We start from the raw sequence: 17,220 nt of genomic DNA, 5'->3' as shown, positions 1-17,220 counted from the left end.
AACAATTAAGGCTGGTACGTTACTGCAGTAACTGGAGCACCTAGGTTAAAATGAAATGTAATTTATTTTGAATTTGGAACAAATGAAGAGTTAAAAAAAAAGCTAGATAAAAGCTTTGGATTTCTTTACAAATTACTGAACCATTTCAGAAAAGCTTAGCACGTACAGTATCACTTCAAACAGTACTGAATTTTTTCAAATTTTGAATCATTTCGGAAAAAGATGGAAACACTGGATCCGGATATTCAGCTCATAAAATACTTAATCACTTCAGAAAGCTTGAGTTCAGTAGGGTAAATGTTGAATCGCTCAAGGATAGACTCACTTCCGAAAGTGGTAAATTTGCTGGACTGATTTAACACTTTCGGCAGTAATTCCAAACCTTTGTTATTCCCACGAGCTCGTGAGAACGCGAGAAACTATAATCTGATGTAAACGTAACACTCTGGCACTGAAACAGTAAACGTATTGCCTATTGCCTATCGATTGTAACCCCTAATAAAAAATAACCATAAACGAACGATAACCCAAATCATTGAACTATTCCACAAATGGTTTGGATGATACCCAGAACACGTCGTTAAGCAAATTAACCATACAATTTTTATTAGGGACATAACAAACATCTCTGGTCATTATTTCAAATATTTCGGTAGCGCCGATTGCGTTATTGACACGTATACATGCTCGAAGAGTTTGGCATTCCACTTTTGCTAAAAGTAGCAAAAGTTGGGTTCACGAGGTTTCCTAGATAAAAATTTCCAAGAAAGTAAGGTTCTCATTTTACAAGTATCTACATAGATTTATCGTTGTTGTTCTTTTAAGCTATCTTAACAGTAGTCATAACTCAGAAGTATCACCACTTCCAGCATAAATTGAACAGCAACGTTGAAACCAAATTGGTCATGATTTATAAAACGCCGTTGGCGATCCACAAAGGTATTCTGAGTGAAACGCATTAAACGGGGGCGACCCCGGTGTAGTGGTTAGCATCCATTCCTCTCACGCCATAATCACGAGTTCAAATCTCACCCCTGGATAAGTCACGAATGACCCAAGAGTGTCGAAGTGACAATAATAATAATAATAATAATAAAAAAGCGCATAAAGCGAATCCACAGAGGTATATTTTTATTTTTTGAATTTGAGAATAATTATATCCATAGTCCCGCCCTTATTTAGCCTCGTACTTGAAACTTAAGAAGGGCAACCGAGTGCCTCGGAGAAGTAAAAGTTCGCTGCGCTATTGCTTCGGTTAGCGCAGTAAGGGCTTTATAATGTGGAGGGCGCCCTGCTACCCACAGGCTCCGTTAGCGATTAGGTTTTTGTTGTACCCCCGTAACCTGGGTACTACGGAGTCGATCGATTTTAATTTGCAAGCCAATGGAAAACTGCTTAATTTTTTTTTCAAGTTTAAAACTATTTTGCTCTAAAATCAAATATTTCCTGTTCCGTGGTATGAGGTGCCGTTTATCCTTACTTACGCTTTTGAACGCTAAGCTAAGTTTATCTACCATCCACATAATTATTTCTATTTATCCATATAAATTGCAACTATAATTTTATTACTAAATCAAAGAAGTAGTCGTTGATTCATGAAGTAGGGTTTTTGATCTAATTTCCGTCCTACTAAGCACATCCCGCACTTTACCTCTCTTTTTTGAAAGGGTTTGAACAAAACATGGAATGTTTTCATCAAAGATAACTTCTAAATTTATTAACCTTTCCATACGTACCGTTGAATTTGATAAAGAGTCAATCAATGTTGAGATATTATTACAAATCTAACACTGCTTCTTCATTCTAAATTCGTCCTACGAGTTTTAATTCCGTCCTAACGCATTGAAACGCCATTAGATTTTCTTCGTCCTACGGATGATGGTAGAAAAAGTGGATTCGCTAGGAGCGCTTCTTTTGTTTTGAGAACAATGAGTGTAAATATTCATACAATACGCTGTAATTGGCTTCATGTTGTGGCTTATGAACTAACGGATCGGATCAAACGTATTAATGTTTTGTGCATGGTGAAATGATTGATATTATTGATGATTTCTGCTCGATAGAACGGAAATGGGCGATTACGACGAAGTAGCGCTCTTCCCTATGAGTACATTTCAGATATCCATTTTACATGTGAATGTGTTCATGTGAGCCTTATCGTATATGAAGATGACCTAAGAATGTGCGTGTATGAACAGGTAAGGGCACAGCAGGTTTGTTCCATAAAAGCGGATTGTATCCACACACCACACACACCTGTGTCACAGACAAACAGACGTAACTCTTAGAAAAAGTTTTTCTTGAAAACATAGTATCTCAAAACATAGGACCTCAGTAACGACATCTCTCGGGCTTCTCGCGGAAAACAAGCTTGCTCGCTCAATCTTAAACAATATTGCATAAAAGTTCTATAGAATGTATAGAAACGTCAAAGTGATCCGATGCCAGCGCTGTGGCGAGTAGTTCGCGGAACTGATAATATTCAAATCAACCGTTAAATGCGTGGACGAAGATACACAATGAAGTGTTACGTCTGTTTGTCTGTGCCTGTGTGATCGACTTCTACCATCGGAACAGATGGCCAGTAGTGCTATTCTTAGTAGGTCTTAATGACCACTACTGACACTAATTGAAGGGATTTCATAGAAATTTTGTCAAAATTGTGAAATCTCAGTGATTTTGGTAAAAGTTCTGGTAATTTGATAAAAACTCAGCTCAAGTTTATTTAAGTTCAACATACTTCTTAAAAACTTAAGGGTTTGATTTGGTAAGTTGGTAACTTACTTATTATTTTGAGAACTCGAGATTTTGCCCACGAATGGTTAGGAATTTTTTTTTAGAAATGTTTCAATGTTTTTCCTGAAAATAAGAGAAGATATATATATGAGATAAATCAGAAAAAAACGGATGGTGCTTAGAAATGTTGACGGAGCTTTAAGAAATTAAGAATAATTTCAAGAAATAAGGATAAAAGGGACTTGTTGTGTGGCAAATGCCCCCTTCACCACCTGTAGAGTACGGTGCTACTCATCGTGCAGCATAGATAAACATATTTTGCAACATACCACATTAACTATACTATTTGAAACAACGTCATTAACGTCAGGGGCGGGTGAATCTTTATTTCAGACAGATTTATATTTTATAGGGCGCAGGTCAATTCGATGCGCCTGGTGCCAATGAGATATATACAGGTGTGGCACAAGAGGGTATTTGTTGGTATTAGTAGCAAAAAAGGAGGTAAACAATCGGTGATGACCAAAAACTCCTGAAAAAATTGCATGAAAAAAGTGGAGTTTGACGTTACGTAAGGTATACTTCACAAACACTATAACATATTTTGCACTACACGAATACCATTTTACGGTCACTTCCTCACCTGTATACATCTCATTGGGTTGGTGCGCCTACTTAGCTCAAATTTTAGGAGCACAGCACTCAACCTGGTCTATACAAGGTGTGGAATTGATGGCCTGTACGTATTGGTGCAGTTCGTTTTTCACTCGGCTTTCAGTCGGCTTCGCACGATTTGCTTCTTTCGTACGCTCAAACACGCTCGTAGTTACGTCATAACGTTTGTTTCAATCAGCGTTTGCATTGGAAATTGAAAATGAATTATAGAATTTCTGTATGAAGCCAACATTTATGATTTTTTTTCCACTGAATGTTGAGATAATGTATAGATTATTTTATTAGCACACTGTATACCAGGAAAAAGCAGCCTCCTGGTGAGTTTTTGTCCGTTTTCAAGTAAGTAGTTACTATAAAAATACAAAATGGCTGCTGATATTTCCCGGATACTTTACAAAAGCATACAAGCAAAATCAGTCATCATGCAAACATATCTAGAATTTGCTGAACTTCATACTTCACAAATTTGCTTTCGACTGTTATGACGTCGTGGTCATCCTCTCCCGCAATGTTTACCTTTTTCCCTCTACCAACACATACGTGAGGGCTAGATCTCCACACCTTGTATAGACCAGGTTGCACAGCACTGGCACTATTCAATCCATTGCTCTGTACAGATCTTTGTACCAAACGATAAAGGACGAGGCAATGAAAGAGCCAACACACATTCATTCACTCACGGACAGGCGACTCACACCACTTGTCTTCGCTCACACAGCATATAATTGAGGCATTTTTCCACAGAAAATGTACGCTCAGTCATTCAAAACAAGTATTGGGTACCATCACGGAAGAATAAACGAGCTGATTGAGCTACTGACTGAGTGCTAGGCTGTCAGTGAATCGTTTACCTCTCAATCATTTAGACTCTCACGAGGCAGTGAGAGATATCTCTCATATGAGGCCGATGGCAGTTCATATTCATATGAAAATGACTCATTGAACCTCACTGTTCTGTGCACTGGCGGCAATCACCATAATACACTCTTTTTTTACACGTTTTTTTTACGCGGTTTTTTTACACGGTTTTCCACGATTTACACGGTACGTTTGTAACGATTTCTCAACAACGATACAACCTATCGACTTGATTTCAATCACATTATCAGTTTCAAACTATGGGTAATCGAATGGCATACTTAAAAAAAAAAATCACAGTTTTTGGTGTAAATACAGAATTTTTTAAAATATGTCTATATGAACCATATCATGCTTTAATTACAAATGGCATCAAAATCCGATTTTTTAAAAACATTTAAGCATGCGAAAAACCAAAATCTCGTAGGTTTTTTTTTACACGGTACGTATCCCCCGTGTAAAAAAAAAAAGACCTGAGTATATAGTCATATTTTAAATGATTTTTTCGTACTAGAAATAAAAAATCCAGATTCTCGACCAGTTTTATTAATAGATTACATGAGCTGCACACAAACACAGTTTCTACATCGATCAACTTTCATTTAGTGGATCAAACTCACGTTATCATGCTTTCCCAATTCTAGCGTGGCAAAAAAAAAAATGTTGTTTACACAATCAATCAAAAAACCAAACTTGTCACAATATGTTCACCATAAGAAATGTATTCACCGACCGACCGTGAATCCTCGTACTCATAAAGGGAATGCATGAATGTGAGAATGCATGTTGAAATTCGCAAAAAAAAAACTATGATATGTGATTTACCTGATTGGCTCTAATATTATGATAACTATCCACATGGAACATTTCGTCAAGATTGCCTTGTAATATGTTTTAACTCTCTAGTGTAGCCAATGATTTAGATTATTAATTTATTATACCTTACCATTTCGTAAAAGGTCGATTACTGTCGTCCATCACATTGTCCCACGGTTTATCCCAATCAATCAACTGCTCAGCCACCTCTCCCCAAAATGCTTTAGGTTCTTCTATTGATCTTCGGTACACATCGTGATATAAAGGATTTCCACTGTCGATGCATACCGAGGAACTCGCTGCAAAAGATAAAACACATTTTGAAACTTTAGATAGCTTTTCTAATTACACTAGTTACAGCATATTTGAACTATGTACGCTGGTGCTCGTTGCACATGTAAAATCGTGTAAAAATGTAGTAAGAAAAAATCTAAGTAGGATAATTTTCTAGATACAGCTAAAAAATGAAATTTCACTAAAAAAAAAAAGTTTGGTTACAAATATGTCGGACTGTAATGAAGCTATATCCATTATTTTAAAGGTAAGAAAATTTGCTTTCGATCATCTGGACATCATTTTTCAGTTAGATTAGTGGTATTGTTGGCACAACCACTACAAAAAATTTACCTTGTTTGTGCAACAGTTGTTGCAACAGTTCACATAAGCTTAATTAGATAAACTATTAAACATTTAAAAACATACAAATTGCACTTGTAGGTGATTAAAAAAATCATACAATTTTACAGAATAACAAATGACTAGCAACGGCACCGGTGGTGTAGTGGTAAGCGTGATTACCTCTCACCCCAGTAGGCCTGGGTTCAATCCCAGTCGGCGCCGCCGGGATGTTCTGAGATATAACATCTATGATCACGCCTTCCTTTGGAAGGGAAGTAAAGCCGTTGGTCCCCGGTTCATGAGTTGATGGGGTCGATAGGTAGGGTCCAGGTGTGGGAGCTGCCTTCCTGGCTCGTCGGTAGCATTGGTGCTCAGCACGGAAAACAAGATCGACGGAAAACAAACCAAAGGAAAAAAAAAACACAAATGACTAGCAAACATTGAACCAATTTCAAGAACAAATCAACTCATCAATCAATTTAGTTTTGTTTTTTGTTCTTTGATTTGTTTTCCGTCGATCTTCTTTTCCGTACAGAGTACCAATGCTACCAACGCCAGGGAGGCTGCTCTCACAACCTGGACTCTACCTATCGACCCATCAACTCATGAACCGGAGACCAACGGCTTTACTTCCTTTCCGAAGGAAGGCGTAATCAGAGATGTTATGCCTCAGAACATCCCGGCGGCGCCGACTGGGATTAAACTCAGGGCTGCTGGGGTGAGAGGTAATCACGCTTACCACTACACCACTGGCGCCGCTCATTTAAATTAATTAACCTTATTGATTTTCAGCACTTGAACAACTGTAATTCTTGGAGTAAACAGCTGAAATTTGTATTTTTATTGCCAAACAAATTTTATAGACATACCTACCCAAGTAACCATAGGCACGTTATTTTGCCTTTTTGGCTATATACGGGCCTCATCAGAACTTGCAAACACTGGTGTAGCCGTTGTTCAGCTGTATATAGCCAAAAAGGCGAAATAACGTGCCTATGGTTACTTGGGTAGTATACTAGTTTCATGTTCAAACGTAAAACTCATCTTCTGCAGGCTTGAAAAATTAATTTGATCTTTCCCTAGAGACATTCATTTCACATAGGACGTTTTGACTAGTCAAGTTGTACATCGGACATGTTACATTGGACGATTTTTCTCAATGACATAATTAGTGAGTGCTAAATTGGACGTTTTGTTCTACATGATAGTAGATTCCCTTTCACAGATTCCAAAATAGAGTATCTAACCTAATAATGCCCCACCTTTAGAAAATGAGCACCAATCATGTTAGGAAGTCCAAATGTCCGAAGTAATGCACTTGAATGACAAACTATGAACATTAGCATTATTTGTTTAATAACTTATGAGCACATCCATGGTCACACTTGTATAGTTTTTATATAGTTGTTTTATAGTGCTATAACAATCACGTACGCGGTATAACAATCACGTACGCATCATTTCAAACTGTACAACACGACAATTTTTGAACTATGATTATCTTAACTAAAGGAAAGTAAATTTGGATGGGTGATTTTATATCAGGTAACTCGATTTGTTTATAATTGTTACTGCATTAGATAGAAATGCATTAGATAATCGAATTTAAAAATTACGTCTATGGACAACAATTGTTAGTAGTTTACATTCTAGAAGAAAACAGCTTGCTTAGATAAAGAGAGACGAACCAGCTAAAGGCTAAAAGTCTCTATAATAAAGCAAATGAAAAAGAAGAGAGCTTGCTTAGATAAAACCATAATTAATTATAACGGTAATTCTTCAATACACGACGTGTAAATATTAACGTGATTGACAAATCTCAGATAATCATGATCTTTGAAAACAACGTGAATGAAAAAAAACAGACCTACTGCGCCAGAATCAATCCTCTGGCACGACCAGTGGTTCTTGAAGCTGCCGCCAATGCACAATGGTCATAAAGCCGTATTTAGGAAGACAAAAATGTTTGCGCTAAAACCGTTGATTTTAGGCACATGGTGTGTTCCGGAAAGTTTCTTCATATTTTTTTTATGTTAGTGCCTAATTTCATAAATGTGGTCCATAAAATTGGTGAATTGAATATGTGAACTTTTTTATTATGTGAGATAGATAAGTGCAATGTTCTAGAAAGTTGTAGAACAATCAATTTGCGGCACCTTTGCTGAAGCCATCAAATTTCCATCTCTTATGGTTCATGAGTTATGATTTTTTTAAACAAGCAAGTGACACAGCAAAAAAATAATTTTGATATCACGTCAAAGTGGATGCACTACAATCATGTCGAAAATATGGTGTAATATTACTTGCTAAAAAGGACAAAATTATCATTAATACAATGCATGAACTGACATTACGCTGCTTTTACTGCATTTGTTTATTTATGTGGTCATAAAAATTACATGAAATTTTTGACATGATTGTAGTGCATCCACTTTGATGTGATATCAAAATTATTTTTTTGCTGTGTAGGGTGGCCCCTAAAAAATTGGTTTTCTATGAATATCTTTACATACGTTCATTTCTCGGAAAACAAATATTCTAGACACTTTTAGAACTTTTAATGGCAAAGCAACCAAGTTGCTATCTTTTTTTTATTGAAAAGTTAAAGGTGATTTTCTTCAAAAAACTGGCCTTTTTCAATTGTTAATATCTCTTAAAGGAGCAAACCGATTTTCAAGTTTTTAATTCCATTTGAAAGATCATTATTTTGTTCATTTACGGTAGGAAAACTGTTCTAAGCGTTCTTGGATGACTTTTGTGCCACCGGAGATGTCAGAATCTGTCAGAATTACCCGTTTTTTGTCAAAAAATCATAAATACTAAATATCTATTTGTCATAACGGGATGATAGCCATAACTAAAGAGAATTGGGCAAATAGGCGACATCTTATCCATTTGACAGGTCGTCTGCTCGATTGGAATAACTTTTCCTATGACTTTGACATTTTTGATATGTCGTCTTTTATAAATTCAGCCTTTTTAGTCATAACTAGTACATCTACCCTGCTGTAAATCTTCCAAATATATTACACACTCAATTTTCTTTTTTTAACTCTTCATTTGTTCCAAATTCAAAATAAATTACATTTCATTTTAACCTAGGTGCTCCAGTTACTGCAGTAACGTACCAGCCTTAATTGTTATGATATATATCTAAGTGTTTTTACATTGTTCATGTCTTGGCAATTCAGTATTTTAAACAGGTTTTTTAAACCTGCATGTCAGTATAACAATTGATATCTTAAAACTAAAAACTAAAACTAAATCTTATTCAAGTATAGAGGGAATTAATCGTTGCAATTGAGGATTGCAACGATTTTTGCCTGAAATTATTAATTATTTTGTTGGCCATTTGTTCTAAAGTCTCAACATTCGAAATTCTATGTACTTCGGTAGTACTGTACCAGGGAGGCAACTTCAAAATCATTTACAGAACTTTGTTCTGAATCCTTTGAAGTGCTTTTTTCCTGGTAGTGCAACAACAAGACCATATTGGCACAGCGTAAAGCATGGCCGGTCTAAAAACTTGTTTAAATATTAGAATTTTATTCGTCAGGCAAAGTTTGGATTTCCTGTTTATAAGAGGATACAAACATTTTATATATTTGTTACATTTGGCTTGAATGCCCTCAATGTGATCTTTAAAAGTTAATTTTTGGTCAAGTATTAATCCAAGATATTTCACTTGGTTTGACCAGGAAATTGGAACTCCGTTCATAGTGACTTTGTGACTACTACTAGGTTTCAAAAAGGAAGCTCTAGGCTTATGTGGAAATATTATAAGTTGAGTTTTGGAAGCGTTGGGAGAAATCTTCCATTTTTGTAAATAAGAAGAGAAAATATCTAAACTTTTCTGCAGTCTGCTGCAAATAACACGAAGACTTCTTCCTTTAGCGGAAATGCCTGTGTCATCAGCGAACAAAGATTTGGGGCAACCCTGAGGCAAATCAGGGAGGTTCGAAGTGAAAATGTTATACAATATAGACCTAAGAATGCTACCCTGAGGAACTCCTGCTCTAACAGGTAGTCGATTAGATTTGGAATTGTGATAATTTACCTGCAGAGTTCTGTCAGTTAAATAATTTTGAACTAATTTCATAATATAAAGTGGAAAATTAAACTTTTTCAATTTAGCAATCAAACCTTCATGCCAAACAATGTCGAATGCTTTTTCTTATGTCTAGAAGAGCAACTCCTTGAGTGGCCTTCAGATTTGTTTGAACGAATTAAATTGGTAACTCTTAAGAGTTGATGAGTAGTTGAATGCCCATGGCGAAATCCAAACTGCTCATCTGCAAAAATTGAGTTCGTATTGATGTGAAGCATCATTCTATTTAAAATTATCTTTTCAAAAAGTTTACTTATTGAAGAAAGCAAACTTATTGGACGGTAGCTAGAATCTTCAGCTGGATTTTTATCCGGCTTCAAAATTAGAACAACATTTGCATTTTTCCATTTATCAGGAAAGTATGCCATCGCTTAAATAATTTTACCAAGAAAGACAAGGTACTCTTTGGGAGTTTTTTGATGAGGATATAGAAAATTCCATCATCACCTGGAGCTTTCATATTTTGAAACTTTTTAGTTATAGACCTTACTTCGTCCAAATCAGTCCCCCAGGAATCATCAAAAATATTTTCCCGTGAGAAAATATTCAGAAAATCCCGAGCAACCTGATTCTCAATAGGACTAGTAAGACCCAAACTGAAATTATGGGAACTCTCAAATTGCTTAGCAAGTTTCTGAGCTTTTTTCCAAATTTGTGATCAAAATTTTACCACCTTCTTTAAACGCTGGAATAGGCTTTTGAGGTTTTTTAAAATTTTTTGTGAGTTTCCAAAAAGGTTTGAAACTCGGGTCTAATTTAGAAACATTATTTTCAAAAGTTTTGTTCCTCAGGGCAGAGAATCGCTTTTTAATTTGTTTTTGCAAATCCCGCCAGATAACTTTCATGGCAGGATTGCGTGTTCTTTGATATTGTCTCCTACGCACATTTTTAAGACGAATCAAGAGCTGAAGATCGGCGTCTATTATAATTGAATCGAATTTAACCTCGCATTTTGGTACTGAGGCAGCTCTTGCTTCAACTATAGAAGTAGTCAGAGATTCAAGAGCATAATTAATTTCATCTTTGGTTTGCAAAGGAATGTTTGGAGTGAAGTTATATTCCATAAATGTTTGATATTGCTCCCAATCAGCTCTATGGTAATTGAAAGTAGAGTTGTTGGGATTACAAATTATTTCTAAGAATATTTCAAAAGTTACTGGAAGGTGATCAGAACCGAAGTCAGCATGGGTAACCAATTGGCTACAAAGTTGACATGAATCAGTTAAGACCAAATCAATAGTGGAGGGATTTCTTGCAGAAGAAAAGCATGTTGTTCTGTTTGGATATTGAATAGTGTAATAATCTGCAGAACAATCATCAAACAGAATATTACCATTGGAATTGCTTTGAGCGGTGTTTTGCATTAAATTCACCAATAATGAAGAATTTAGACCTATGACGGGTAAGTTTCTGAAGCTCACCATTGAGAAAATTCTTTTGCTGGCCTACGCATTGGAATGGCAAATAGGCAGCTATAAACGTAAGTTGTCCAAATTTTGTTTCAACAGAAACACCCAAAGTTTCAAAAACTTTGGTTTCAAATGAAGAAAGAATTTTATGTTTGATTCGTCTATGAACAATGATGGCAACGCCACCACAGGGTCCATCAATACGATCATTTCTATAAATGAAATAATTTGCGTCCTTCTTAACCTTATGGTCAGGTTTAAGGAACGTTTCAGTTATAACGGCAATATGCACGTTATGAACTCTCAAAAAGTTAAATAGCTCGTTTTCATTATATTTAAGGGGGTAGTACACTTTGATTTTTCAAAAAATGCTTTTTTTTTTACTTAAAATTTTCCTTGGGATGTATACTTTAATTTAGAAAAGACTCCAAGTCCGCCAAAATATTCCTTACCGCTTTACGAAGAGATTTCCTAAAACATGTACCGGCGCGCTGAGAGAGCAATTTTATCTTTAAACGCGTTTATCTCGAAACGGGGTTTTTCAAACTGGCGTGGGAAATAACTCTAACCAGTTATCATCAAATTTGGATATCGCCTAGGTTTTCTTGTTCAGAATTAAATTCTGCTTAGAAATACGTATCCACATTTTCGATTTTGTCAAAAATGGATTTTTAATCCACGATTTTGTAAGCATTTTTAGGGTGAAAAAATGGACTTTTTTTTCCTAGGGCTACAACTTTTGAAAAAATTAATTTAAAAAAAAAATCGGAATACGTATTTCTAACCCAAATTTCATTACTAATCAGGATTTTTGTTCGATTTATGTTCCAGGATCACATGGAAAGGAGTATTTTCCCACACCGTTTTCCGACTTCCGCGTGACCTGGTGCACCGGCCACGGGGAGACGCCAATCGAGTTCAAAAAAAAAATACAAAATGTAGTTCGAAGGATGACATATTTGCCCTCCCTGAGTGTTTTATTGCTTAAAAAAATTAACGAAAATGCCTTACTTTTTGGACGTTCAAAGTGTACTACCCCCTTAAGAGATCGAGCATTCCAATTTAAAATATTTAATGCTTTAAAATCCATTACTGAATTTTAAAGTCATGACAATATTATTTGCAAATTTTACCCCAGTTTGGATAGCATCAAACATGCAGTTAGATTTAAGCATATCAGAAATCATGTCAATTAATGATTTCTGTAAAATTCCATTTTAGGGGCAGTAATGCTTCCTAAGTCAAAATTGTCAAAATTTCCGTTAGAACGTTGGTTAGTATTTTGATTTCTACCCGCTGCAATAGCAGCATAGGTAGCTCCATTAACTCGCTGAACATTGTTAGCAGCGAGGGGAGTAGGTACAGATGAAAAATTTGAAGCAGGGGAGATATTTGTACCTACGGGTACGAATGTAGAATTTGTTCCTCGCTGACCGTTGTTAACAGCAGAGGAATTTGTACCTGGTCGGAAACGTGGAGCGTTTCCTACCTGACGGTTAGAACGAGATTGTAGGATCGCTTTGCGAGTCTTACATTCCCAAAAATTGGATTTGTGGTTTTCACCACAATTTGAACATTTAAATTTCTTAGGATCTTCCTTCACAGGACAGTCGTCCTTTGCGTGAGCGGAATCACCAAAATTCATGCATTTAGCTGGCATGTAACAATTTTTAGTTCCGTGACCCCATCCCTGGCACTTACGGCACTGGGTGAGGTTTTGGAAATTTTCTCCAGTCTTCCTGAAGTGTTCCCACTTCACTCGGACATGGAGCATAAGGCTAGCTTTTTCTAAGGCCTTAAGGTTGTTTAGTTCACTAGACTTGAAGTGAACTTAATAAAAATTATTAGAAATCCCGTTGCGCGAATCGCCATGACGGGATTTCATTTTCATTTTGATTACTTGGAGTGGCACAGTAGTAAAGGCGGCTATTCGACGGCGAAGAAAATGTTTACGATCCCTGTGACGTCTACAACTTTCCGACCCAGACCAACACAAAGCATTGGCTAGATTCCAGGAAGCCAGAGCAGTGGCACGACAGGCTATCAACCAGGCCAAAACGAAATCGTGGGAAAACTTCGTAGCGAAAATCTCACCAACTAGCTCGACCACCGATTTGTGGAGAACGGTCAACACTCTGCGAGGCAATCGACAACAACGCACCGTAGTGCTCAAGCGAGCAGATGGATTCACGGACAAGCCCGAAGAAGTAGCGGAGGAATTAGCGAAATGCTATAGTGGAAGATCAGCAACCTCTAGTTACTCTTCATCTTTCCAGATGGTTAAGACAGCAGCCGAACGAGAATCCATAGATCAAACACCGACACCGACCGATAATGTCTACAACATCGATATCAACCTTAACGAACTCCTGTGGGCCCTCGACAAAGGGCGAGGTGCTTCGACAGGTCCCGACTTAATTGGGTATCCGTTACTCCAACGTTTGCCACTGTCTGTGAAAATGACGCTTCTTGAGCTTCTTAACAGAATCTGGGACGAGGGTGTGTTTCCCGTTAGCTGGCGGAATGCTGTCGTCGTCTCTATTCCAAACCCGCACTGCCATGACTCCGGACCTGATGCCTTCCGTCCAATATCGCTCACCAGTTGCATGGCGAAGCTGTTCGAGCGGATTCTCAATCGTCGATTGACCACCGAACTAGAGTTGAGTGGACGACTTGACAAACGTCAGCACGCTTTTCGTACAGACCGCGGCACTGATACCTATTTTGCCGAGTTGGAAAGATCGCTGCTAACACACGACGAACACTGCCTGATAGCCTCCTTGGACCTGTCGAAGGCATACGATACCACCTGGCGACACGGAGTTCTGCGCACACTAAAATCATGGCAATTACGTGGTCGGATGATGAATATGCTGCAAAGCTTTCTTTCGGAAAGGACGATCCAGGTGTCTGTAGGAGGGCACATGTCTCGCAAACACCAGTTGGAAAATGGAGTACCACAGGGTTCTGTTCTATCAGTAACTCAATTTCTCGTTGTGATGCAGCCTATCTTTTGGGTAATACCGAAAGGAGTCGACACTCTTCTGTACGCGGATGACATCCTCCTCGTCGTACGAGGGGCAAAAAGTGAAGGACTACATCGCAAACTACAAGCCGCCGTCAAAGCTATCGACAAGTGGACAAAAAGCGTTGGATTCAGCATATCAGCAACAAAGTCCTACATACACGTCGAGATCCTGAGAGTAAAATCTTAATAGACCGAGTATCCATCCCGAAGTCAAACCGTTTGAGAGTCCTGGGTGTAATCCTCGACTGAACTCTGAGCTTCAAACCTCACTGTCAAATGGTGAAGAAAGCGTGCCAACCTCGGTTACGAATCCTTCAGATGATCGGTGCCAAACTTCCGCGTGGCGATCGAAAATCGCTACTGCAGGTGGGATCGGCCCTAGTGACCGCGAAACTGATGTACGGTATTGGAATAGTTAGCCGAGGAGGACCAGTAACACTGCAGAATCTCGCTCCAGCCTACCATAAAATGGTACGGTTTGCTTTGGTCAACTTGTACGGCAGACCGATCGTCCGTGGCACACACGAAAACCTTCAGTCCTGTGGGACGTTAAAAATATGTACGAGCCGGCAATCCTCCAGAGAAAGTCCACCCGGTAGTGCAACAACTACTGTCGACCCGCTTCCACCGATCAACCGTCGTCTACACCGATGGATCCAAACATGACAACACTGTGGGTGCTGCATTCCATAACAATGGTTTAGCGGGAAAGTACAGCCTCCCGAAGGAATGTAGTGTTTTCTTTGCGGAGGCGTACGCCATTAAGATGGCTGTTTCCATCCCGAACATTTCGAATGAATTAGTCATTCTTACGGACTCTGCAAGTTGTCTCCAGGCCTTAGAAGCTGGAACATCTAAGCACCCGTGGATTCAGGAAGTAGAGCAAATATCACGAAACAAATCTGTCCGTTTCTGCTGGATACCTGGACACGCCGGCATCCACGGCAAGTAAGGAAGGAAGAATGTGATAAAGGCAAACATGTAACTGGATGAAGATCAAAGAAGATGAACTGAGCTGGACCAAATTGATACGGTCATGTAAAGAAAGTGAAGGTCATTAAGAATACAAAGCGGATAGGGGATGGAAGAATAATAAGAAGGAGAAGATCAAAAGAAAAAATATGATGAAGTAAAAGCGGAGCGGAAAATGAAGTGGAAGAAGATCAAGAAGATAAAGCGGAAAATAGCGAAACGAAGAAGACGACACCGAAACGAAGAAGACGACACTGATTGGAGAAATCGTGAAGACGTGGAAGATGAAATCAAAGCAATGGAATTAATGAAGGGTGAAGAAAGAAGATGATGAAGAAGCAAAAAAAATAATTTGAAGTATGGTGAGAAGAAAGAAGAAGATAGATTAAAAGTGAATGAAGAAGAATATCATTAAGCAACAAATGATCAGGAGTGAAGAAGATATAAGAAGATGACGCAGCCAATTCAGCAAGATGAAGGAGACCCATCAACAAAATATCAAGATGGCGGATAACAAGAAACGGACGAAGGCTACGAACAAAAACGAAGATGACGCAAATGTAGAAGAAGTAAAAGTGAAATTTATTCAGAAGAAGAAGTAAAAGAGATGCAATGTTTTGATCAATGATGAACCAGAAGGAGACGAAACAAAGCTAAGTGCAATTAACCATAAACACTAACACTCACACCCACACATCATTACACTAAACTGAAACAGACATGAATGCATCTATGGATGTAAAATGTCTTAAATAAATACAAAAAAAAAAATGAATATTCTGAGCAGCACTATTCCGAACTAAACAATCCATTATACGTTTGGTTGTTGTGGTTAAAACAACAATGCCCAAAACTGCAACCTTCAATCCGACCATCTGATCAGTAAATTTGCTATACACACTATTATCACTTAGTGAGCACTTTCCAAACTGAAGTGCTTCATTACCGAGGAATATGTCCAGTAAACAATATTGGCGAAGACATGCATCACTAACGAAATCAAATTTCTTGATTATAATAAAAAAATTAACTGATTTAATTTAATCTATAAATAGATCACTGGGCGTTAATTAGTTAAAAGTAAGAAATATAAAAAATATTGAAACCCAAAAGGTATATCTGCGATTTGATTTTGATGGGGCTAACTATCACGTAAATAGTTATATTTGCACATAATATGAGCCAATTCGTACAAAGCAGATTTAACTAAATAATGACAACAATGCACTTAAAACTGTTGTGCAAATTGTAGATTTAGGCAGTAGTGCATATAACTTTAATTCCTCATTAAACAACATTACACAGAGCGAAATTGCTAAACTAGGCGCGCGTGATTCACATTGTAGAAGCTGCCATGCTGGGACAAGATCACTACCAAAATTCATGTTCACTCGAAGTGTTCCACCTTCTCTTAATACACACGATATTTTCGATATAAAACACTATTTTACCTGTAAACTGTCGGTTTGAACCGAAAACATCGTTCGATTTTTGACTAAGACTCATACTACACTTTCAACACTATTCGCACTCAACTAACGAGTATTGTTACGATCGAAGAGCTTTCGAACTTATCGCGCTGACACTGAGGACTGAACTGAAAGGTAATTAAATCGAAGACTTTCCTTAACCCCTTCGGATTGAATTCTAATTCGTATGAATAATTTTCAACATGTAGGTTGTAAACTTTTGATCGTTGTTGTATTTATACTACCGAAGGGCCCATTCGAACGATACAATTAACATTTTTTGCTGTTGGTAAAACGTGACGCGAGGTTAAAAGTATGGCTCTTATAATAGGGTTCATTTCATCAAGTCATTAGAAAACTTAGATGATAGAGTACTCATAAACAGTTCTATTTAAATTTATTTATTTATGCAGTTTTCGGCTACATTATTCGTACTGACTAAAAACTTAATAACTAATTCTCAACATAAAAAAAAAATTGAAGAGAAAAAAAAATTAACCTATATTGTTAAATATATTCCGTTAGAGATAA

At 37.5% G+C, this 17,220-nt stretch overlaps 1 protein-coding gene across 1 annotated transcript in view; it reads right to left on the bottom strand.

Annotated features, from left to right (window-relative positions):
* The window catches only part of LOC135714698 (acyl-CoA synthetase short-chain family member 3, mitochondrial), a 37,767-nt gene extending 20,926 nt beyond the window's left edge, over positions 1-16,841 (bottom strand). The window contains exons 1-2 of the mRNA XM_065238086.1: positions 16,672-16,841; positions 5,216-5,384 (exon numbers count right to left, since the gene is read on the bottom strand). Coding sequence (XP_065094158.1) covers positions 5,216-5,384; positions 16,672-16,726 — 224 coding nt within the window. The 5' untranslated portion in view covers positions 16,727-16,841. The remainder of the gene's footprint in view (positions 1-5,215; positions 5,385-16,671) is intronic.
* Positions 16,842-17,220: the final 379 nt, after the last annotated feature.

Source organism: Ochlerotatus camptorhynchus, unplaced genomic scaffold (genome assembly GCF_037179485.1).
Source record: "Ochlerotatus camptorhynchus isolate MF236.1 unplaced genomic scaffold, CSIRO-AGI_Acam_v1.1 ptg000696l, whole genome shotgun sequence".
In the NCBI taxonomy this organism is placed as follows: domain Eukaryota; kingdom Metazoa; phylum Arthropoda; class Insecta; order Diptera; family Culicidae; genus Ochlerotatus; species Ochlerotatus camptorhynchus.
This window is presented reverse-complemented; position numbering and strand designations above follow the sequence as displayed.